The 24,398-nt window shown below is 46.1% G+C and overlaps 4 protein-coding genes and 1 non-coding gene across 6 annotated transcripts; 4 read left to right on the top strand and 1 right to left on the bottom strand.

The window, feature by feature from the left end:
* Window positions 1–685: 685 nt before the first annotated feature.
* On the top strand, window positions 686–3,703 carry LOC4334606 (expansin-A7-like). The gene is made up of 2 exons (NM_001402311.1): window positions 686–1,391; window positions 2,758–3,703. The coding sequence occupies exons 1-2, from the start codon at window positions 907–909 to the stop codon at window positions 3,065–3,067; spliced, it is 795 nt and encodes a 264-aa protein (NP_001389240.1). The 5' UTR covers window positions 686–906; the 3' UTR covers window positions 3,068–3,703.
* Window positions 3,704–4,316: 613 nt separating this feature from the next.
* Window positions 4,317–9,020, bottom strand: LOC4334605 (receptor-like cytoplasmic kinase 176). 2 transcript variants are annotated; one of them, XM_015776450.3, is made up of 6 exons: window positions 8,584–9,020; window positions 6,314–6,639; window positions 6,015–6,150; window positions 5,758–5,900; window positions 5,548–5,671; window positions 4,317–4,989 (listed from the first exon to the last, which is right to left on the bottom strand). In XM_015776450.3, exons 1-6 carry the CDS (start codon window positions 8,645–8,647, stop codon window positions 4,508–4,510), a joined length of 1,275 nt encoding a protein of 424 aa, XP_015631936.1. In that variant the 5' UTR covers window positions 8,648–9,020; the 3' UTR covers window positions 4,317–4,507. The 2 variants fall into 2 exon arrangements, with proteins under 2 accessions (XP_015631936.1, XP_015631935.1); XM_015776449.3 differs by having other exon boundaries at window positions 5,758–6,150.
* A 1,653-nt stretch (window positions 9,021–10,673) lies between these two features.
* On the top strand, window positions 10,674–13,752 carry LOC4334604 (uncharacterized). Its single transcript, XM_015772944.3, has 11 exons — window positions 10,674–10,872; window positions 10,957–11,027; window positions 11,139–11,196; window positions 11,326–11,432; window positions 11,567–11,612; window positions 12,301–12,435; window positions 12,576–12,665; window positions 12,763–12,891; window positions 12,997–13,080; window positions 13,181–13,245; window positions 13,325–13,752. The coding sequence occupies exons 1-11, from the start codon at window positions 10,786–10,788 to the stop codon at window positions 13,509–13,511; spliced, it is 1,059 nt and encodes a 352-aa protein (XP_015628430.1). The 5' UTR covers window positions 10,674–10,785; the 3' UTR covers window positions 13,512–13,752.
* A 1,302-nt stretch (window positions 13,753–15,054) lies between these two features.
* LOC4334603 (pentatricopeptide repeat-containing protein At4g21065) lies at window positions 15,055–18,764 on the top strand. The gene is made up of 2 exons (XM_015773470.3): window positions 15,055–17,094; window positions 17,721–18,764. Exon 1 carries the CDS (start codon window positions 15,121–15,123, stop codon window positions 16,927–16,929), a length of 1,809 nt encoding a protein of 602 aa, XP_015628956.1. The 5' UTR covers window positions 15,055–15,120; the 3' UTR covers window positions 16,930–17,094; window positions 17,721–18,764.
* A 3,947-nt stretch (window positions 18,765–22,711) lies between these two features.
* Window positions 22,712–22,799, top strand: TRNAS-UGA (transfer RNA serine (anticodon UGA)). The gene has a single exon. It is a non-coding gene; the product is annotated as a tRNA-Ser (tRNA).
* The last annotated feature ends 1,599 nt before the right edge of the window (window positions 22,800–24,398 follow it).

Below are 24,398 nucleotides of genomic sequence, written 5' to 3'. Positions count from 1 at the left end.
CCGTGTCATCGCGGCCGTCCATTTAGAACGAAGGGGATGACACATCTGCCACTGGCGTGTGGGGTCCCCGCTGTTTACACCGGCTGCGCGAAAGGCTGGAGCGCGAATGATAGGGCCAAAATCTGGCCGTGCCAATGCCATTGGCGAATTCGCGTTACGTCTACGAAAATGTGGTGTTGAACTTCTTTTTTTTGTTCGAGATGACAGTTACGAATTCCAAACGGATCGTTGGAGATTGTCGTGTTGGTGTTTGATGGGCAAAGATTTATGACTCGTGGGCTCATACCAGGATCCTGTACGATCTTGCAGCCGATTCCGCCGTGCATCATGCGATCGGATCACAACTTCACAAGCAATGCAAGGCAAGAGGTAATTGGCCGTGGAATCCAATACGATCCGAGTTACTCAATTCCGGATCCACTGCCCTGGCTTCCAACAGATTAATCACCACCAATCGGTGAAAAGAGAACAAACACTTCGCATGCATGCATGCACGCAAAGATTAATCTGCTCATGCTTTTGCTTTAGTTCGAACCAAGCCAAAAAAAAAAGAAAGAAAAAGGAGAATGAATAGTTCCAACTGCCCCGCGGTGCACGAGATGACGGCCGCAGCGAGGAGGCAAAATCACAGCTGTGGCAGTAGTACTTGTACGTACACACACAGTAGTAGTAGTGTACTACTGCTATTGCTACTACTACCACGCAGCGGGTGACACACACACACACAAAAAGTCACAAATCTCTACGTTTTTTTTCCTCGCGAGGCGTAGGGCGCGCATACGCGACGCGCGCCATTATTTGGTCCGCCTCGTGCCTCCATAAATACCGCCTCCGTCCCGTCCGCCTCCTCCCCCACACTCCACTCCACTCCACTCTCGCCGCTCGCCGTTGCCACTCGCACTCACAATGTCGCCGGCGCCGCGGGTGTTGGTGTTGGTGGTGGCCACAGTGGTGGCGCTGCAGGTGTCGCCGGCGGCGGGGCGGATCCCGGGGGCGTACGGGGGCGGGGAGTGGCAGAGCGCGCACGCAACGTTCTACGGGGGCAGCGACGCGTCAGGGACGATGGGCGGGGCGTGCGGGTACGGGAACCTGTACAGCCAGGGGTACGGGGTGAACAACGCGGCGCTGAGCACGGCGCTGTTCAACTCCGGGCAGAGCTGCGGCGCGTGCTTCGAGATCAAGTGCGTGAACCAGCCCGGGTGGGAGTGGTGCCACCCGGGGAGCCCCTCCATCCTCATCACCGCCACCAACTTCTGCCCGCCCAACTACGCCCTCCCCTCCGACAACGGCGGCTGGTGCAACCCTCCTCGCCCCCACTTCGACCTCGCCATGCCCATGTTCCTCCACATCGCCGAGTACCGCGCCGGCATCGTCCCCGTCTCCTACCGCCGGTAAATATAATCTCTCACCACCATTCTTGCTGCTAGTACTGCATTTCTTGGTGACGACATTCGCCTTGGTTAGAGGAGCAGGAACAGTAGTACTTCTAGGCTTGTTTTCTTGGTCCAATGGAAGCTTTTGTTTTGTTTTGTTTTCATTTCATTTCGCGTCTTTTGAGACGGCGTGGGGCTGCTGCTGCTGCTGCTTCTGCTTCTGCAGCGTTTTGGACTCCAGCCACTTCTGCTTCCGCACTGCTTTATTACTGTAGTAAATAAATTTGATACGGTATACTCCAGCGCGTAGTGGCTGCACGGCCAGGTGAGTAATATTTTCCGAGTGGGATGGAAATGTGCACCGACGGCGCGGCTTTAAAAGCGGAGGAGCGTGATAGTAGCGGCTAGAAACGCTGCTCACTGCCCGTAAAAAGTTGGCTTGGTACGTAGCTATAAATGGGGTGTCCCGTGTTCGCTTTGCCCTTGTGCATGTACTCGTGTACCGGCGCTACGCACCGTGGCTCGCATTGAGCCGAGCCCAAACTCTGCTTAGCGCTTAATCACTGCCAATTTTTTTTCCATACATTTGCTTGTAGTAGATCTCATGCTAGTGGTTACATTCCCATGCTTTAATTAACAGTACAGTAGAAAGGAGGAGTAGATTTTTGGGAGCATTGGCCTGAATAATTGTACCACTACACCATAAAGGGACACAAAAGATGTACAGGGAAAAAACAGCACTGTTACTGTGCAAATGTGTGTAGTGTAAGACCACTGGGCGCACTGGCAGCAGCGAGAGGCCCAGAGAAACATCCAACGCGAGTCAAGCGTGTAGTTGGGAGGAGTAGTAGAATTCCGTAGGGCCAAGGCGCACAGGCAAAACGCGCACACGCGCTTTTGACCTTTTTCGCTTTCCGCTGTGTTGTCCTGGCCCGGTTGGGTGGTTGGGTTGGTGCCGCCCCGTGATCCCGCTCCGTACCCGCGCCTCCCTCGCTTCGCTCTCCGCAACCTTGGCGTGGCGTCTCGCCGTCTCCCATGCCCTGGCGGGAAAGACGACGGTGTGAGGTGATGAGGTGAAATGGCAGGTCTGCCCCTCCGTTCCTTCTGTGGCTGGTCCCCTACTGCAGGGGCCTTCCCGTCCTTTCGTCCTGCCGGCACAACGTTACTACGCGTGAGGAGGCTGTGTGGCCCCATCTCTGCATGAACGACTGCACTCTCTTCCTGGTCATATGTCCTTGCCTCCTTTTGGCTCCTTGCTACCTATAGTTACAGCGAAATAATATTTGCTCCTACTACTAGTATTGTTCTGTTGATCTTGATTTTAATGTGATAATAATGCGTGGTTAATGAGTGATGAAAATGTTGGCGTGTGTGTGGTTTGCAGGGTGCCGTGCAGGAAGAAGGGAGGGGTTCGGTTCACGATAAACGGGTTCAGGTACTTCAACCTGGTGCTGATCACGAACGTGGCCGGGGCCGGGGACATCGTGAGGGCGAGCGTGAAGGGGACGAGCACCGGGTGGATGCCCATGTCGCGGAACTGGGGCCAGAACTGGCAGTCCAACTCCGTCCTCGTCGGCCAGGCGCTCTCGTTCCGCGTCACCGGCAGCGACCGCCGCACCTCCACATCCTGGAACGCCGCACCCGCCGGATGGCACTTCGGCCAGACCTTCGAGGGCAAGAACTTCCGGGTCTGAATTGAATGAAGCAAAACTGCAATATACCCTCTTATTTACTCATCTAGTAATTACTGTCATTATAGCGAGCAGGTGTGTTTTTTACCTTGGTTAAGTTTGGGTTCTTCTTCGGTTGGTGGCCTTGTCAAAGTGAGGGGCCGGGGGAAAACAGGTGGTAAAGACTAGTACTAGTGTCAATTAGGGTTAAACTGGTAAATTGCTAGTACTGCTGTTACTCATCATCATCATCGCTAGTGGTCACTGCTAGTAGTAGTTGTGCTAGTGCATGTATGGTTATGGATACTGCATCATGTTGGTTGGTGATGGATTTTGTCCATGTTTTGCCAAGGGGTTTGGTTTGGAGTTGGGGGTGATGGGGAGGATTTGTGCTCAAAGAGTGGCTGAAGTGGCTGCAAAGCTGCAGCTGAATTTGGGGGTGGTGAGTGTAGCCCGCAGCCGCTTGTGCCGTGTCATTTGTCTCTATGGCACTTGATGTTTATCATGGACTTGATTTATCATTATGGTGATTGGAGCTTGTAAGAAGATTAATTGCCTCTGTTCCTCTCGCTCTGTGTGTGTGTTTTATGTGATGTTCTGGTTGAGCATTTCAGCTTTGTAGTGCTGGAATGATGATTCTTGCCGGCTTCTTTCCGTGAATGCATTCTCTGTGTTCTCCGTGAGTTGCTCGATGGGGGAGTGCCGAAATTACGTGAAAGGGATAAAGGTGAAAGCAAAAGTGCGATGCGAGTAGACCGCTTTGGGAATGATTTTGCCTGTTCCGTTGCCTCAGTTCAGATGCAAGAATGGTTCATGATTGCGATGGCGTGATCGGCCATTCCATTCCTAAGCACGGCTTGCAGCATCATGCATTCATGCTGGCCTTGCAATTGCCATCGGAGGGCTACTTCAGGATTGGGAGTTATCAGTCTGCATCATCATGGGATGGAAGAACCAAATGCGCAACCTCTCTTCCTTAAAGTCAACATGCTGGATAGCCATCATCAGGTGTGTTGGGGCCGAAATCAATGGCTTTGACAGGGAGGTTAGCATTTGACAGTGTGGCTATAGCCCATAGCTATTTGATAAATTGTTATCCATCTCGCCGGAGATTTCGGCCCAAACCACTTCAGCATGACACCATCAGACCACTGAACACAACAGTAGACACCACTCAGTATGATCCAATGATGTGTTGATGACAATGTACCTATGGTGCATGCTGATCGATGAGCTACCAGGAAAGCTTGAACCCATTGAGACAGCCACGCCAGATTTGTAACATGAGCTCTACTTTAATGCCATGAGTTTCGACATACAACAGCATCTAGTTAGCTGAAGTTAAGAAGCTCATGATAATGCACAAAAAGGACTTGTTGCCAAAAGACTGATGACAACAAGGAATATGCACAACATATTTACAAACTACCAAATACCAACTAATGACACTCACATTCTGCCTTGCTAATGGGAGCGGACCAATGCTGTTGGATTCGGACCAATCTTTTCCCGAGTTTCTCCCAAGCTTTTCCGACGAGGCTTACCGCTGTTCTTGCTAGCATTTGCAGTAGGGGCTTTTTTGCCTGTACCTGTGGTGGATTCTTGACGCCTCTCTGCTGCTGGTTTCCTGTCCACATGGCTGGATTCTTGAAGCTCTTCAAGAATAGTGACCACAGCTTCCATAGAAGGCCTCATCTTAGCTTCGTACGACAGGCACTCAAGAGCAAGGGTGGCAACTGTTTGTGCTCCAACGTGAGAGTATTGACCTTCTAGCCTGGTATCCAGGACACGGAATATCTTGCGCTTATGTGTGAGGTATGGTCGGGCCCATTCCACAAGATTGTGTTCACCCTGGGGCCGGTTCTTGTCAATGGCACGACGACCTGACATCATCTCCAGCAGCACCACCCCAAAGCTATAAACATCACTCTTCGCAGTTAAATGGCCTGAAAGTATTGATACAATAAAACAAAGCTCAAGGCATATTGTACATGCACTTCTGGTACATCGTTCTAAAAATAACACGGTGATGTAAATCACTAAATGCACATAATTGCAACAGGTCCACAGTAAATAAAAGCTCACAACGTATGGCAAACAATGATTTGTTTCCCAACATCCTTCCATGTACATTTTGCAATTGAGATTAAACTAAACATCAAGCCATATATATCATTCCCCAAGGAGTGCGCATGCAGAAAAGGTGTATATGAAATTCATGGAAAGCAATACATTGGAGTGTTCATATGTTCATGCTTAGATGAGTTAGATTCTAAGCTAGATCACATTCCCAAAGTCAACAATGCAAAGAATGTCATAAAATGACATTTCCGATGTGGAGGATGCGTAAAAAACAATTCCACGTTATTAATATGCTTATAGCTATAACAATTCATGTAATTTACTGTAGACAACTACCTGGCCTGCCAATGTATGAATTTTCTAATCCAAGATCAGAAAACATGGAGAAAACTGAATACCAAAAACTACACTTCACAGGTTACCTGTTGAAAGATATTCTGGAGCAGCATAACCATATGTTCCCATCACCCTCGTGGATACATGGCTCTTCTCACCAACAGGACCATCCTTTGCCAATCCAAAATCAGATAGCTTTGCAGAATAGTCCTGAACAGTAATATAATACATTCCTTTCAGCAGGGATACATGCGCACTGAAGTGAAGTTGGTTATCAAAGATTTACTTTCACTTACTGTGTCAAGCAGAATATTGGAAGTCTTGAAATCTCGATAAATAACTTTTGCCTCTGAACTGTGAAGGTAAGCTAGTCCTTTTGCAGCTCCAAGTGCAACCTTCATTCTTAGGTTCCATGAAAGAGGCTGGAAATGCGAACCTCCTGCAACATGATTCAGATAGCAATTTATGATAAAAGGAACACGTGGCAATAGTGTATGCAATATGAAAAGAATGCCCCCAGATGAGCAGTGGAACAGGTCTTGTTTTAACTTACTCCTAAACAGATGATTTTCCAAGCTCCCACGTGGCATGAACTCATACACTAGCAGTCGATGCTCATCCTCTAAGCAATACCCAAATAGCTTCACAAGGTTGGGATGGCAAAACTGACCTAGGTAATTAACTTCTGCCTACATATTGAATATTTATACATCAAAGTTAGAAAATATCCAAGTAACCTTTCAAAAGGATAAAAAAAACAAGTATATGATTGACAAAAGCTGTATCCAATGGTATACTTAAAACAAGCATGGATTTGAAGGCAACACAACATAGAATAGCAGTCATACTCACCAACCATTCTCGGTGCCCTTGCAAACTCTCCTGGTTGAGTCTTTTCACAGCAACAGCAATTCCAGTGCCAGGCTTGCAAGCAGATAATGTATTCTCATCAATCCATCCTTTATAGACAGATCCAAACCCTCCTTCACCAAGTACACTGTCAGGACGGAAGTTCCTTGTGGCTATCCTGAGATCACTAAAACTGAAGATCTTCACATTGGCTGACTGCAGTATCTCACATTCAGTTTTCGCAGTTGGAGGCATGGAAGCTGAAGAGGCTCGACTACTGCAGCCACTAAGCCTACTCCCATCTTTAGCACCACTCCTTGAGAACATCCCTGCATACATTTGGTACAGTTATAATGAGTAGAAAGCACATGACTGCATTTAGCTGTAATCTAGAAGTTCTCTAGAAAAAAGTCCCAGTACTAATCTTTCCCAGGTCCATAGTATGATAGCACAGTAATAATGTATATAATGTTCTGAATGTTCAATTCTATTTTTAAAAGGAAGCTTTGCACATTAATTAGGAATCAACTAAATCAATCATCAGTTGATCCTTCGCTAAAATTTGGTATGAGTCCTGACAGATGAAGGATTTGCTATCAGCCAATTGCCACGCGCCTACATGTAGCACTACTAGATATACTAGATTTGCTATCAGCTTACGAATGATGATGTGCTCTGGTTTAAAATAACAAAATGACGATTTTGCATAGAGTAGTAGCCATGAATATAATGGGAACAGGGGGAGTTCCCACCCAACCAGAAACTGGAAACAATCATATGCGCTAGTAACCTTATTCCATCAGAAGTACATCCGCTACCATGCGGCTCTCCAGAAAGCTCATATTTATCTACTCTATCTTTAGTAATAATACATTTCTTAAGTAGCCGTTATGATATGAATCAACTAAGTTCAAATCAAAATGAAGCACCTGACATAGAAGTGAGCTATAGTCTTTGTAATTACATAGAACTTTAATGAGGCATACACGGTCATTTTCATATATTCAGATTACTGAATACTAAGCAAATAATCGATCTTGATACAACCAAAAAGTGTATGTTGTAACTGGAAAAGAGAAAAGGTTTGTGATGTTATGTCTAACCGCCTCAAGCCATGTAAAGTACATAATCAATTATTGACAGAACATTGCTAAATCTGGGCGGCAAACCAAATTAAATAGACAGGACGAGTAAAAAACACACACGATCCAATCTCATACCATAGCATCAAATTCAAACTAAATAAGAATCTAAGATTTTTCCTCATTCTATCAATAATTTATGAACTAACAACACATAAAAAAAATCAATTGCAATAGAGAAACAACTAATCTAACAGTATTGTTTTTCTTAACAAGCTGTCCCATAAATTCTTTTGAGACATTTTGCAACAAGAACATATAATATGTCAACTGCAAATATTCACAACAGAATGCCATAAAAAGGTTACTATACGCATTACTAGCAGACTTGCTTCAATCAAATGTTACCTTTCGTCGTCAACACAATATATTATAGACATCGTCATGCCAATTACGAGCTGCCATGGTTGGAGGAATCCAGTACTGGGTCTATCCAGTAGATGGTAGTACAACATTACTACACATGGTACTAGTTAACGATATCAAGCAATGAATGAAGCCTGGATATCCCCATCAATACACATAAGAATGTACCCCCTCACCTAATAATTTAAGGCCTTAGCTCCAATGGCACAACCACCTACAGAGCCTTACAGGCACAGCACAGCCGAAGCTTGAACTAAACTTCTCTAAAAAAAAAGTGATTGTAAAGTCTTACGTTGGCACATAGCTTAACATATTGAGGATGCCACGGTGTAGCTAAAGGGTTGAAATCATCTAGTCAAATTAACAATTGGATCATCAGGAGTATGCCTATCTAACAAGCCAAATCATCCAAACAAGATCGAAGTAGCTTATTCACCTGTACTGTGGAAATCAAAATTTCTAGAAGAAAATAACCCGAATGCTAATGTTCATACGATTGCAACACAAGCTAAATTCTGCGCAGCAACAAAGACTCCACGGCTTCGAAACTCCACCGGAATCACCATAAACTAATCGAACATGCCATCACATCTCGTGGCATAAACAATCCGAGTAAAATGGAAACGGACTGAAGGAATCATGCATCTACGCGATTGAAGCCGGCAACCCATCGAATCATGAAACAAAACAGCACCATAACCAGGCAAAGCAAGCACGCACGCAGGCAGCAAGAGAGAGAGAGAGAGGAAGGATCGCGAAGCATACCAGAGGCTCCCGGTTGCGGGCTCCCATCCTTGATCCGCGCGCCCCACCCACAGCAATTCCCCATCCCCCTCCAACAAGCGACTCGCCCGCGGCGCCGAGCCCAGTCAGGATCGAACCAACCCTCCCGCCGTCCCGACCCGGCGGCGCCGCATGGGGTGAGGGGGGAGGAGAGCTCCACCTAGGGTTTTGGGGGACACCAAGCGCGAGGCGGAGGCGGAGGCGGAGGCGTTGGCTATATAGCGACGAGGACGAGGTGCGCTCGCTGGCGAGAGATGTGGCGTGCGGCGCGTGAGGTGAGGCGAGCGAGTGAGGAGTTAATGGCGGGGGCAAGGGAAGCGGCCAAGCGGAGAGGGAGAGGGAGCGAGGCGGCCCGCGCAGCCACGCCGCTGCTGCTGGCTGCTGCTGCTTCCCGCGTGGCTTCTTCCGGGGAAAAGGGTGGTTGGTGACGGGGAGCGTGGGGAGGAGGAGAGGCGTCGTGGTGCTTGGTGTGTGACGCTGCCGCGCGGGGACCACCGGGCCTCCGGGTGCGACGATTTTTTATCTTTTTACCGCTTCACCTCTCCGAGTTACTGCGCGACTCTGTGAGTGAAGTTACAGTGACGTGAGACTCTGTGGGCTTTGGCCCGGTAGGCCCACTAATTTTATTATGGGCTCGACTTATTATGCGTGAGCATGGCCCAAATAAAATTGTTTACACGCCTGGGAACACCTGTAACTTGCCCTCCAACTTATCAACCGCGGCAAAAATTAAATTTTACAACTTCATTTTAGAGTAAAGTTTGATGTTTTTTGATCGGTGTTTATTTTTTAAGTATTTGCTTTTAAGTTGTTACAAACACATATAAATGTTTTACGTATAACTTTTTTTTGTTGCTAACAAGTGTTACGACATCTAATTAGTTGTAGGTGAAATGTACAGATTATTTTTTGATGTTGTCGTAATAGATTTCTGTCGGCAAAACGTGCAAATATCAAAGGAAGTTTTATGTAAGGGTGGAGCTAATGTATTTCCGCCAAAAAATTGCCCTATGAAGTACCTTTGGTGCAATTTTAATACCAACAATACAACATATAACGATCTCTTTCATTTGGATTGCGATATTCCTTTTTCCTCCAAATTAAATTCCTCTGTTGTAAAGTGGGCTTTCATGCCTAGTGTAGTGTATGGAAATATCTTGATTTCTTGAGCACAAATATAAAAAGTACGTACATATTGTATGTGACAAAGTGTACAGATCCTTTGAAACACAAAAATCGGGATCTCAAAACACATAGTATGGATTTGCGCCTTTGAATGGTCTATCCAATTGTTCAGTGCTACAGAACATCTATTTAGCGATGTATTAGGATTCATTCCCCTTGAACTCTGTCTTTATTAATAAAAGTTTATGAGTTTTTTTTAAAAAAAGAATGGTCTATCCAATTGTTCAAAAGGAATTTAGGGAGAAAAATATCCTAAAAATTATGACAGTTTAATCTTAGAAAAACTGATGTGGCACATTGTGATTCAATCTTGATTTTTATAACTATCCACTAATTAAATCTGACGGTTGAGATTCTTTTGTGTGTAAGAATTTAGCGTATAGCATCAAATTCGTACATGTTGATGGGTGAGAGGGTATAACTACATAATATGCCTCACTATTTTGTGTGGGGATACTGTAATCCCAATTGTAAGATCGGATACCGTAATAAACTGGTAAAACTAGACAAAAACTATCAAATATGGAGTTTTTGTTTTAAGTTTTTTTTAATCTAATCTGTTTCTGAGCTATTAACGTTACCAAAACCTTGTTAGTACGGTAAATCATGTTGCACACTCTGAACCGATCTTGCTTGATCATGACTAAATACGAATATTAAACCTTCGTGATACAATCATCTCATTTTTTAAATTCGAGTAATTTGGTATATGATGCATTTGTTCTACTCCAAGTACCTTCTAACCGATTTGAAAATGCTTACCTTAAACTCCACTACTCAACAACTACTAGCGTGGTTGTTTCTCTTTTGACAACCCGTTCAAACAAAAAGAGATGGGAAAAAAAAAACCGGCCTACAACCTTTGGGCCGGGCGTGTTGAACCCTTCGGACCCAGGCAGATCTCCCCATCTCCGGGACGGGACCCGGCGCGCACGCGACCCGACGCGACGACGCAAGCAGCAGTGGTGGGTAAGGGTGGACTCGACTCCGGCCGTCGCGATGGCGGCCGCCGGCTGGCCGCTCTCCTCCTCCGTCGCCGACCTCCTCCCCGCCTCCCTCTCGCTCACCCTCCTCCTCGCCTCCCTCGTACACCCTCTCCCCCCCTCTGCCCCCTTCCTCCTCCGCCTCCTCGCGCTACTTATCCCTTCTCCCCGCCCCTCCCGTGCGCAGGTGGTCGTCGTGGTGCTGGCCGCCGCCGCCTTCTTCTTCGAGCACATCCGCAAGATCGGATGCACGCACTCGTAAGCGATTCTGTGACTCCCCCCAATCCTGTCGTTGTTTTTGCTCATGGCGATCTGCGTGCGTGCGGTTGTTTGACTGGTGTGTTGTTTCTGGATCTCGGCCGCCTGCAGGCTGGAGAGGACTGAAGTCTCGGCCGCTTTCTTCGAGGACCCCAACTCGCTCAACAAGGTAAGCGAGGGATTCTGTTTACCCACTTCAAACTGAGTATCCTTTTCCCGCTATTTGTTTCCGGTTGCTCGGACTGTGAATGTTGTGCGCGTTAGGTGTTTGTTCATTTGCTCCTGTAAACTGTGCTAGGTTCGTTGCCCTTCAATTTACGACCCTGCTGAGAAGTACATTTCGTTGATCATCCCCGCTTATAACGAGGAGCACCGGCTTCCTGAGGCTCTCACAGAAACACTCAAGTAAGGCTCTGATATGAGCATTTCCTGTTCCTGTTGCTCCGTTGTTTGGAGTATCTTTGAATGATACAGTGGCTGTGTTGTTCTGGTCATTGCTCTGTTATGTTAATCTCTGTGTTCTTTTGTTTCTCTGGTAGCTACCTGAAACAACGTTCAGCTGTCGAGAAGTCATTTACTTACGAGGTATGTCAGGGCAGAACATGCTAACAGCTTTATTTGACACAGTAATACATCAGGGAAGAAAACGTTAGGCTGATTTTGCAAGCAAAACTAATCAAGCGTAAATGAGAAAGTATGCATTTCACCATCATGAGATATGTTAGCGAGCTGGTTAATCACTTCGCCACAATGGTGACACCGTGGCAGTCCATTAGTCTTGCAATAGTAACTGTTTCTATGTCATATATTCACTTTTTACCTGAGATATATCAATATCTTGTTTGGAATGACATTTGAATCACTGAATTTGTTAGCTAGGAAATGCACAGTGTGGGAGCCAAACACTATTGATCCAATAAAGCATTTACCTAAACTGGTGTGTCAGGTTGCTCGGACCTTAAAGATAGGACTTTGTATCTAGGGTAGTGATGTTTTGTTGATACCGCTTGCTCTTTAGATCAATTGAGACCATAAGCTATGATGCCTTTGCAATGCTTCTGAACATATCAGCCATATCTCTCAATTATATCATGCTCTTTAAACACATATTATGTATAACTCTTATTAACATTTGCACTATTATATACTGCATAACACCATAACCAGATATTTGGCATATTATTATTGCAGAACCTTTTATTCATAAATCCTGCTTAAATTAGCTAACATTGGAAATCGGAGAACTGATTTGCTTTTACTGAATTTCATAAAGGTCTTGATCGTTGATGATGGAAGTACTGATCATACATCAAAAGTTGCCTTCGAGTTTGTAAGGAAACATAAAATTGATAATGTTAGAGTTCTTCTACTTGGGAGAAACCATGGTAAAGGCGAAGCAGTCAGAAAAGTGAGTAAATGTACCAGTCGATCCCCCCCCCCCCCCCCAACTCCCCTCACTAGTTCAATAAACACACCCACCCTCACCCAAACTAGTTCAATGAAATAAGCACTGATTAATTCTTTCCCATCTGTGGAAAAATTGTACAGGGCATGCTCCATTCACGTGGTGAACTGTTACTCATGCTTGATGCTGATGGGGCAACTAAGGTTACTGATTTGGAAAAGCTTGAAGCCCAGGTCTGTCATAAGTTAAATCAAAACATGTTTTATAAAGTTTTGTTATGCATACTTTGATCGTGATTGGTAACATCTTGGAATCATATCGTGCTCCTAGGTTCGCGCATTGGCTAAAAAGGCTGAGTCCAGCCTAGCACCATCTAGCAGTCCATCTCAGAGACTATCTGATGCTGAAATTGCTGTTTTTGGTTCACGTGCTCATCTGGAGAAGCAGGCTCTTGCCACAGTAAGTGCCCCCCACCCCAAAACAAAAAACCTTTTCAATCGTGCGTTTTTGTTCTCTTAGATTTTCATGTTGTGTTGTATTTGTGCTTTTCCTGGCGTACTGCAGAGGAAATGGTATCGGAATTTTCTTATGAAAGGTTTCCACCTGGTAGTTTTATTGACAGCTGGTCCTGGGATCAGAGACACACAGGTATGCTTTGCAAACATAAGTCGTACCATTAATTCATGTGGACAGTTTTGCTTTGGTATTGTGCTATGAACTAAATTCCATTTTCTTATTGCTAATTTAGTGTGGTTTCAAGATGTTTACTCGAGCTGCTGCAAGGAAACTTTTTACAAATATCAGATTGAAGAGGTACCTTTGTTGTTATGTTCTCTAAATATTGTCATGCTTCTGTTTATCAAATCCTGTCTTATTTTTGGCGTGTAACCAGGTGGTGTTTTGATGTTGAGCTTGTATACCTATGCAAGCATCTCAGGATCCCAATGGCTGAAGTATCTGTAAACTGGACTGAAATACCTGGATCCAAAGTGCGTATGACAAGCATCCTGCATATGGTATTTGAGCTCCTGCTGATCAAAGTAGGTTATGGACTGAGCATATGGAAAATCTATTCATAGACCATATGCACGGTACGCTGACAATCACCATAGCTTATCATCACTGGACTGTATACCAAGCTTAGTCTCACATGTAAAATTTTTCCAAGATTTTCACCTAGAGAGAATCCATTTGTGGCGCTGAGTATTCCATCATAGATTTCAACAAAGATATAGATCACGTGTATTGTTCCTGCTGATGAAATTCTTTAATCATTTTTTTAGCATTTTACGAAGTTGGGAAGAATCGAAAATTTGACTACCCTTCATGTTTGATGTTTGATTTGACGGATCGTTTTGTTTTTAAAAAATTGGCTTGAAGTACTATGCCTTTTGGATGGTCTGAATGGTGAATAATGGTACCGATCATATAATCACTAAGTATACCATCTATATAGTTAAATCATTAGCTATGTAATAAATGAACAATGGTGTGCTTCACCGTCTCGGAGAAGACTGTCAAGAGGTTTTGTTGTCTGCCATGTAAAGGTTTGCTGAGAATTACAGAATGTGCTCCAGAAGCCATTTTGTGAAAGGACTTGAGCTGATGTTATAGGCTATCAGTTGTATGGCGATGTTGGTACAGATTCGACTGCCTATATACTTCTGACATCACCAATGCGGTTTTTTTAGTTTTCACTTAGGCTGTGTTTAGATCAGTACAAAGTTTGGATTTTGGTTGAAATTGGAGATGATGTGACTGAAAAGTTGTGTGTGTATGACAGGTACATGTGATGGAAAAAGTTAGAAGTTGGATCTAAACACAGCCTTAGCTATTCGCTCCATTCCTCTTCAATTCATTAGTATTTGAGTTGCAATAAATTATAGATGACTGAACATTTACACTCTACAGGTCTACCGGACTTTCTGGTAGATTATACTCTCTCAGATTCTTCATATTACAGTACGGTATCATGTATCAGCTGAATATCTCAGCTGGCAACAAAAGCATCTCTTCTTTTATCTCTTTAAAATATGTTTATAGCTGCCTTATAGTATGCTATGTACCTGCTCTAAATAGCTTAATACCATACCATTATCATTAAGTATACCATCTAGGAAGTTAAAACATTAATTAATAAAATAAATCTATTACAGTTAACTAAAGGTATTATACAAGTCGGAAAGATTGGAGTACTAAGGGTGTGTTCAGTTCATGCCAAAATTGGAAGTTCCGTTGAAATTGAAACGATGTGACGGAAAAGTTGGAAATTTATGTGTGTAGGAAAGTTTTGATGTGATGGAAAAGTTGGAAGTTTGAAGAAAAATTTTGGAACTAAACTCGGTCTAAATAACAGTTGATGTAAAAGCATACTAATATTTTGCAAAGAAGGCCCCGTTGTTTTCTTATTGAGATGTACAGTAGATTCTACCTTGGTTTCTATTATCATGTTTTTCAAAATATTAAATAGTATGTTTCGTGCAAAAACTTTATATATAAGTTTTTCTAAAATATCTAATAAATTTATTTTCAAGTTTATAATAATAAACATTTAATCAATTATACCCTAATGGCATCCGATACAGGAGTACTATAGTATCCAAGAGACGAGTGGGCTGATTTGCGAAAACGTATTCTGAAAGACCAAAACCGAGCCGCCCTGCCTCGGCGCGCCATGTGTTCGAGCAAATGCCTCCTCCAGTCTCCTCCCCGTCGGCTCCGCGCCTCTCGCCGTCCGCGGCGCGCGCGGCCGAGCAGCATTGCCTCCGCCTCCTCGCGGCCTCCTCGACGCCCACGTCCCTCCTCCAGTCGGTCGCCTTCCTCCTCAAGTCCGGCCTCCACGCCAACTCGCTCGTCCTCACCCGGCTCTTCGCCGCCTCCGCCTCCGCCGCGCCCGCGCTGCTCGATCCCCTCGTCACCGCCCTCCTCCGCCCCTCCGTCCCGCTCGACGCCTTCCTCGCCAACACCCTCATCCGCGCCCACGCCACCTCCCCGATCCACTCCCTCCGCCTCCGCGCCGCCGCCTTCTTCCCCCTCATGCTCCGCGGCGCCGTCGTTCCCAACAAGTTCACCTTCCCCTTCCTCCTCAAGGCGTGCGCCGCGCTCCCGGGATCCCCGGACGTCGGCCTCCAGGCCCACGCCGCCGCTCTCAAGTTCGGGTTCGCGACGGATCAGTACGTCTCCAATACTCTCATACACATGTACTCCTGCTTTGGCGGCGGGTTCCTTGGCGACGCGCGGAATGTGTTTGATAGAATGCCCAAGGAGAGTGCCGTTACCTGGAGTGCGATGATCGGCGGGTATGTGCGTGGGGGGCTGTCGAGTGATGCTGTCGATCTCTTCAGGGAGATGCAGGCCAATGGGGTACAGGCCGATGAGGTGACAGTGATTGGAGTCCTGGCGGCGGCCACAGATTTGGGTGCACTTGAGCTGGCTCGATGGGTCCGACGCTTTGTGGAGAGAGAGGGGATCGGGAAGTCTGTGACACTGTGCAATGCACTGATCGACACGCTTGCTAAGTGTGGAGATGTGGATGGGGCGGTGGCTGTGTTTGAGGGGATGCAGCAGCGGAGTGTTGTTTCATGGACATCGGTGATTGATGCGCTTGCGATGGAGGGTCGTGGGAAGGAGGCTGTGCGAGTGTTTGAAGAGATGAAGGTTGCAGGTGTTCCACCTGATGATGTTGCCTTCATTGGGGTGCTCACAGCTTGCAGCCATGCTGGTATGGTGGATGAAGGCTGTGGCTACTTTGATGCCATGAAAGTGGAGTATGGCATTGAGCCTAAGATTGAGCACTATGGTTGCATGGTTGACATGTTTGGTCGGGCTGGCATGGTTGAGCGGGCGATGGAATTCGTCCGTACAATGCCTATACAACCGAACCCAGTAATATGGCGATCACTTGTTTCTGCTTGTCGTGCGCATGGCCGCCTTGAGCTAGGTGAAAGCATCACAAGGAGCCTTCTTCATGAGTACCCGGCCCATGAGGCCAACTATATCATGCTCTCGAATGTCTTTGCACTAACACAGAGATGGAAGGAGAAGTCAGAGATAAGGAGAGAGATGAGCAAGAGAGGAATCAAGAAAGTGCCAGGCTGTAGTATAGTTGAGCTTGATGGAGAGGTCCATGAGTTCATAGCCGGAGATGAGTCTCACCCGCAGTACAAGGATATATACCGGATGGTTGAGGAAATGGCAAGAGAGCTAAGGCGCGTTGGGCACATTGCAGCTACCTCAGAGGTCTTACTTGATCTTGATGAGGAAGATAAGGAGGGTGCACTTCAGTGGCACAGTGAGAAGCTGGCAATTGCATTTGCACTACTGAGAACTCCTCCTGGAACACAGGTCCGAGTGGTTAAGAACCTACGTGTGTGCTCGGATTGTCATGCAGCTATAAAGTGCATTTCACAGGTTTATCGACGGGAGATTGTAGTGCGTGACCGGAGTCGTTTCCATCGCTTCAAGGATGGTTCCTGCTCATGCAAGGATTTCTGGTGATGAAATTGTGTTTTACAAGGTTATTCTGTTTTGGACAAGATGCTAATGAATTTTCCAGGGAGCTCCTGCAAGTCTCACACATCTGCATTGCAACACAAAGGTTTTCCACAGAAAAATGTGATGCTTATTCAAGGACGATGGAATCAGAATTGGAATATAATTCAGGTACTTCTTCTTGTAAACTGAGTCTTCTTGATACATGCTTTTCTTTTTGGATCAGCTGTCAGTATAATTCATAACTTTTATGCAAATGAACCGTATGCACATCCCCAGTTCTTGCATCAAAGGTTGTTCTAAAAGGCCTAGAGAAACATAAACAAAAATCACTATGATGCTAATCACACAAACAAAAATCACTATGATGCTAATCTGTGAGCAGTCCAACATTTTTATACAGTAACACACTCAGAAAGTGTGTTCTGGATTTTGACAGTCTATCTGAATATACGGTGCCCACATTTCTGATGCACAAGTCTTCATCTTATTTAGGCTATACACAAGTTTTGTCTTATTTCAAAATATGCATAAGCTTCATACGAAAATTTGGAAATTTCATGATGAGCACAAGTTAATTGCAAAAAACAAATTAGGCCATCTTCAAGTGCAGAGGGTTCCTACCTCATACTCCCACCGTCCCAAAATATAAGGGATTTTGGGTGGATGTGACATATCCTAGTATTACGAATCCTTATATTTTGGGATGGATGGAGTACTATTTATTCTGATTGCCGTTTTCATGTTTTTCTAATTTTGATCCATGTTTGCTGACAATAATTCACTTGATTTTGCAGAAAATATCAATTATCAAGGTTGAACTTTTCTTTTGTACATACACCAATAGATTGGATCGATCAATCCTGAGGCATCATTAAATTTTGATCTCTCGACAGTGTGAGGTTATGGATTCTGCCCGCCGCATGCATGAAAATGGGATCTTGATCTATCTGGAGCATAATAAATGACTGGTGTTAGCCCCATGGCTTGAACGATGGTTCCTGCTGCAAAGAATTCCGGTGATGGAACTTTGATTGACCAAGGTTGTGGAAAACCAAGGGGAGTGCTACGACTTTACGACAGACAAGAACGTTATGTTTGGAGGGGTGGAATTTTGAGACTAGATTGGGCACATTTCAGAAGAACACGAACTTTTCTTTTTATTTTTTGCCCTAAACAGGACAGCATGTGAGCTTGGTGGGATAGAGTTCGGTGGTTGCTGGTCGGAAATGAGATGTAAGATCATTTGAAGAACTGAGAGAAGAACATGGTAGAATTGCAGAGAGCCAGTGACAGATAAATGAAGTATTTCACTATTTCGGTTTAACAAAGACAGATGGTAATTGGTGACAAGCTAAAGACAGATAGTGACAAAAGATTGCCATTTGATATATGGTGGTCTATTATTGATGCGTTCAAATCTATATTTTCTGCGGACACAAGTTAACCAGGCTGTCAAAATATTCCATATCTTCCGCCAAGCTCTCCATGGAATGCACAAAGCTGCGGAGTTGATCTATTTCAAGGTCACATTCCATAATCTCTTTGTCGGCGATGGCTCTGACTGCATCGAGGACGCCGTAACCCTGTCGCTCAGCTTCCTTGAGGACATCGGCCCAGCGAGCCAGCCATTCCATTCTTCTTATGTCAAGTACTGGCACGATCTCGACGGACTCGCCGATATCAACCAAGGCTTGTTGGAGTCTTTCCTCTAGTTCATGGAGTTTCCAGGAATCTGCTCCTTCAGGTAGGGAAACGCCGTCTACCTGAGCGACTGAGTCATAATTATCAAATGACAACACTTCCATGTCGTTAAATGACAACACCCCCCCTTTTTTTAATACGCGAGGAGCATATCTTTATATTAAGAAGAAATAAATATATGTACAAAGCGGACGAAAAAAACAAAGCGAAAGGGACAGGGTACAGGAGGAGAACCAAAAACCAAAAGCCTAATCTTCTACTAAAATTTGCGACCCTTCTCCACTAACATGGGCTACCAAAACAGGGATTGCAGCTCTAGCTAAGCCGCCACAGCTCCGCTTCATCCGTTATAACCCTTGCAACCTCCGCCCAAGTTTTGCTCTTCTGGTTGAAGACATTGTTTTTTTTTCCTTCCAGATCGTCCATGCAACCAACGTTGCGATGGTGTTGAAACCTCGGCGATGTTCCTTGACCATCTTCTTACGACAGTCGCACAACCATGAAAATAAAGAGTGTTCATTGAGCGGTAAGCACTCCGAATGCCCGATAGCTCTGAGCGCAACCCACCACAGTAGCCGCGACTCCGGGCATGCGACCAAGAGATGATCAATCATCTCTTCGCATTGATCACAAAGAACACATCGATCTGAGTGCAACAAACCACAGCTCCGGAGGCGGTCCGCTATCCAGCAACGGTTAAGGGCGACCAACCAAAGGAAGTAGAGACGGCAAGGGGGCGCCAAAGATTGCTAAATTGGCTTGTGCTGGAGATGAGTTCTACCAAAAAAGAGAACACGATAAAGCCGAGCGGGAAGAGTATTCTCCTGAGGTCTCCCACCGCTAAGATAGAGACCGGTTCTTCGGAAAGCTACACTGACCGAAGGCAATCCCAAAGCTTAAAATATTCCAGGATCGCTTGAGTACCCAACACCGAACTGATGTCCTGGATCCATCTTTTGTCAGTTATTGCCTCGGCCACCGTGCGATGATTCCGGAGACGAGCAGGGACGGCTGCATAGACAGCCAACGCCAGCGACCGAATGGAGGAACCCTGCAGCCAGCAATCCTCCCAGAACAACACCGAATTCCCATCTCCCACCAAGCATACGTGGAAATCGATACTAGATTGCGCTTCTTCTGCGAGACCGGAATATTAAGCCCTTGCCGCGGCTTTTCCGGTGAAGTTCTCTGCTGCCAGAGCCATCTCAACCTCAGAGCGATTTCCAACCTCTCTAGATCGGGGATCCCCAAACCACCATACTCCTTGGGCGAGCAAACTTGAGCCCAGACGACCCGACAGACGCCGCCGTTTGCAGAAGCTTTGCCAGCCCAAAGAAAGCCGCGGCAGATCTTGTCAATCCCTTTGATAACCCACTTCGGTGCATTGATGGCCATGAGCAGGTAAACGGGAATTGAGCTCAGTACAACGTTCACCATGGTAGCCCGGCCAATAGGCGTCATCAAGTGAGACATCCAAGAAGGCAAACGGCGCGCGATTTTGTCAACCAGCGGCTGCAGGTCTTCCTTCTTCAGGCGGAAGATGGACAAAGGCAACCTAGGTATGTGCAAGGAAAGGAAGCGACGTGACATGGCAACTCATCATGAAGAGTTTGAAGATCCGTCTCATTGCACTGGATTGGAGCGCCGAACATTTAGCAAAATTTGTTCGAAGACCAGACACTTCTCCAAAAATGGCAAGAATTTGCATGGCTGTGCGAATCTCATCCACAGCTGGCCGTATAAATGCGACCACATCATCAGCATAGAGGGATACACAAAAAGGAATCCCTAGCGGCTGCAGCAAACCTTCAACCTCAGCCTTGGAGAAGATGGAACTCAGCACATTCATGGCTAAGATAAAAATCATCGGGGAAATTGGATCTCCCTGACGGACGCCTCGCCGATGCAAAATTGGGCAGCCTGGCTCACCATTGATTAAGACCCTCGAGCTAGTTGTTCGAAACAACATGGCAATCCATGAGCGCCACCGAAGGCCGAAGCCTTTGTGCTCCAAAACTTCCAAAATGAATTGCCATGAAATGGAATCGAAAGCTTGGGCAGTATCAAGCTTCAGCAGCGCCGATGGAGTCCTTCGATCATGCAAGCGTTTAGCTGATTGCCGCACTAGCATGAAATTGTCCTGGATGCAACGTTTCTTCACAAACGCACTCTGGTTTTTAGCGACCAATGCATCCAACTTCGGCGCAAGGCGGCGAGAGAGAACTTTTGTGAAAAGCTTCACAAAGCTATGTACCAGACTTATGGGCCGAAAGTCCTTGAGCTTCCTGGCATCCGACCTCTTAGGCAGTAAGGTGATGAAAGCCTTGTTAACCTTACCAAGGCTGGACCCATCCATTCGATGAAGTTGATTCAAAGCCGCCATAATGTCCTCCTTAATGATGTCCCAACAGCAGTAATAGAACTGACCAGAAAAACCATCCGGCCCCGGGGCGTTGTCACGAGGGCTGTCAGCGATTGCCTTCCACACCTCATCCACAGTGAACGGTTCCTCCAAGTCAGAGAGCTGCTGCCCCCTTGGCTCAAAGTAGTCAAGATCCACCGAAAACTCACGATGACTGACAGAGCCGACTTCAGAGAAGAAATTATGGGCAAGGGCGGCCTTTTCATCTGGGGCTGTGGCGATCTGCGAGTTGTGCTCGATTTGTTGCACAAAATTCTTTCGACGCCGCCAGGCGGAATGCTGATGAAGGAATCGTGTGTTGGCATCACCTTCCTGCAACCTAAATGACAACCCTTCCATGTTGTTTGAGGACATTTGGCTACGGCGCCGCTTTGGATTCGGCGAGGCCTCTAGCTGGAGCAACGCTATGAACTCCCCGATGTTCGCCGACTCTTTCTCCAGCGCCTCCACGGCGCCGTTCAGCTTCTTCACTTCCTCGTCACTGGAGAAGAGCGCGATGGCTATGGTGATGACGCGCTGTGCCATGCCTGATAGGGCCTTCCTTTTGAAGGACAAAGCAGTAGCAGGCACAGAACTGCTACTGCTGCCTTCCTCCTGCTGCTGCTGGTGGTCGCTGGCGTTCTGACCAGTGGCTTCGTCGACGTCTGCTTCCCGCTGCTGGAAGCTATGGAGAACCTCCTCACCACGGGAGGCGGCTTCTTTGAGCTTGTCCTGCCACTGGATCAACGCGGCGCTCTTGATGGCGCGCTTCTCTGACACCTCGATCGTGCTGTGGATTTTGATCAGCAGCATCTCCAGCCGCTGGAGCTTCTCGGCGGTGGCCGTTTGCTGGTTGAAGTTCTTGAGAATCTTGGACACCGCCCTGTCTGCGACCACGGCGGTCACTGCGGTGGTGATGGAGCGGCGGGAATCGAACCCGTATCCTCTCCTCGGCAAGGAGATGTTTTGCCGCCTGGGTCGACCGTCTATGTCTGGGTCGACCGTTTCATTTTCTATTTGAGTTTTCTTTTTATTAATTTAATTGTCTGTCAATCAATTCGGGGTGCAAATTGCATTTTAATGCGTCTCACAATCCGAATAAACGGCCCTTTTTTATTTTGTATTGGGCTACTAAATACTAAACACATTTAAGAAATGAGAGAATTTAGAATAGCTACCAGAAAGACCAGTCCAATCCATAATGATGTACCGGAAAATACAACGTTTTTATTGTTTGACCAACCATCAGGAGAAGCAAATACAAGGGGTACACTAATGACTAAGACTGAGGAAGTCACAATTAATGCAAAAACAGCTAATTGGAAAGCAATAGTCATATTTCTAATCCTCCAAGTTACCATCAAATAAAGTTGACTACATATTATATTTGATCCCTCACTTAATCAAAATTGTAATAAAATACAAGAAGTAAGAGGGGTTTAATCATGAATCCATTGATTCTTCTCTTTAAAACTTATTACTCACCACTTTTTTTATTTGGATATGGGGTTGAGGGGGTTTTATGCTTTATTTCACAAGCGGATATAGCGGATCCTGTATACATGGATACAGTATACAGAAATATATCGAAAAGGGACTTGTATTCGAGATGTTTCTAGAGGTTAGTGAGTCATTTCGTATGGCTATGTTCTATTTGTAGGAATAAAATAAGGATTAGGCTGTGGAGAGATGGCTGAGTGGTTGATAGCTCCGGTCTTGAAAACCGGTATAGTTCTAGGAACTATCGAGGGTTCGAATCCCTCTCTCTCCTTTTGCTTTCCTCTCTCTCTTTTCTTTTGCGTATTGAATACGTTTGTTTCTTTATTTGTTTTTTTTGTTTTGTCCCCTTATCTTTCTTTCATAGAAAGGAATGAATGGCTCGGCTAGATAGAATACCCGAGCCAGAACAGAAAAAAACAGTAGAACCCTAGATTGTTTCTTATGGCCATACCGCCTGAAGGATTTAATAGGGACTTGGTGACACAAACTAGGCGTGCCATAGACATAGTTGGTGTCATCATAAGGCCGACCCTCCATTTATATTTTTAATGGCGGAAATGGGCCAGCCCTGCATTTTTTTTAAAAAAATGGAGCTACTTCACATCAGCTAAGGGCCTAAGAACTCACTCAAGGCATATAAGTTCCATCGCCATTATTTTGTCCCTTTATAGTTGCACAACACTACACAAGGGCATCAAGTTAGTTCCACGGGCAAAGGTCCACCAAGAAGTTGAAACATGGCATGTCCAATGCCAACCTATCCACAGTACGCGCAAAGCCGTAAAGATCATCTGCTTTCTCACTGCCAGCTTTGCCATCGCCGTCACGGCCGGCGAAGATTGTGCCAACAAGGACGTTGCCTCTCTGCTCAGCCTCCCGTAGAATAGCCGCCCACTGTCCCAGCCATTTGAAATCGTCCAAGTTTCTTTCATCTGCCTCCTCGACAGCCCTGCCCATACAGATCAGCACTTGTTCTAGCATTTCGGCGAGCTCCTTCTGATCCTCCACTAGCACCTCTGTATTTTCAAGCTCCTCACTCGTGATGGTCTCCTCCGTCTTTTTAGTTGATATCTTCAGATTTTGCATTGGCAATGTCTGGGTGGATAATAGCCTATGAAGTGACATGACAATAGGTTCAGAACTCTCCTCCTCCGTCTTTTCAGTTGATACCTGCAGTTTTCGAATTGGCAATGTCAGGGTGGAGCATTTGGTTCTTCGGTCGAACTCAATATGTTGAGAACGCTTCATCCGTTTGCTAGGTCTCTTCTCCAGCTTCGGTGAGACCTCCAGTATAAACTCTTGGATATCTGGAGACAGCTCCCCCAACCTCTCCAACGATCCATTCAGCTTTTCCATGTCTTGGTCGCTCGCGAAGAGCGCCTTCATGGCGCTGTGCATCCGCCGTGCCATGCCAGAGAGAGCACTCCATGTGAAGAACACGGCAAGGGATGCGCCGGTGGCCACGCCGGCTCTGCTGCTGCCGCCGCCGCTGCTTTGCTGCTCATCATCGGAAGCCGCGAAGCGCCCGATAACCCTCCTCGACGGCTTCTCTGAGCTTCTGGCGCCACTGGAGCAGCGAGCTGCTCTCGATGGCGCTCCGGATCCTGAGCAGCAGCACCTCCAGCCGCTGCAGCTTCTCGTGTGCGGTAGCTGGCGCCTGCAGCCTCCGCCCAACGGTGGATATCGTCCGGTTAGTGATCTGGCCGACCACCGCGGAAGTGACTGCTTGTTCTGCCATCTCTCGGTAATGTTAATGTTAATACTCGTCGAGTGATCAATCTCGCCAGAGATCGATATATATACAACAAGTACGTTATATTCTGGAGAGAAAAACGTGAGCTTGATCTTACTAGTTTCATATATACACAAC

Source organism: Oryza sativa, chromosome 3 (assembly GCF_034140825.1).
Source record: "Oryza sativa Japonica Group chromosome 3, ASM3414082v1".
Taxonomy (NCBI): Eukaryota; Viridiplantae; Streptophyta; class Magnoliopsida; order Poales; family Poaceae; genus Oryza; species Oryza sativa.
This window is presented reverse-complemented; position numbering and strand designations above follow the sequence as displayed.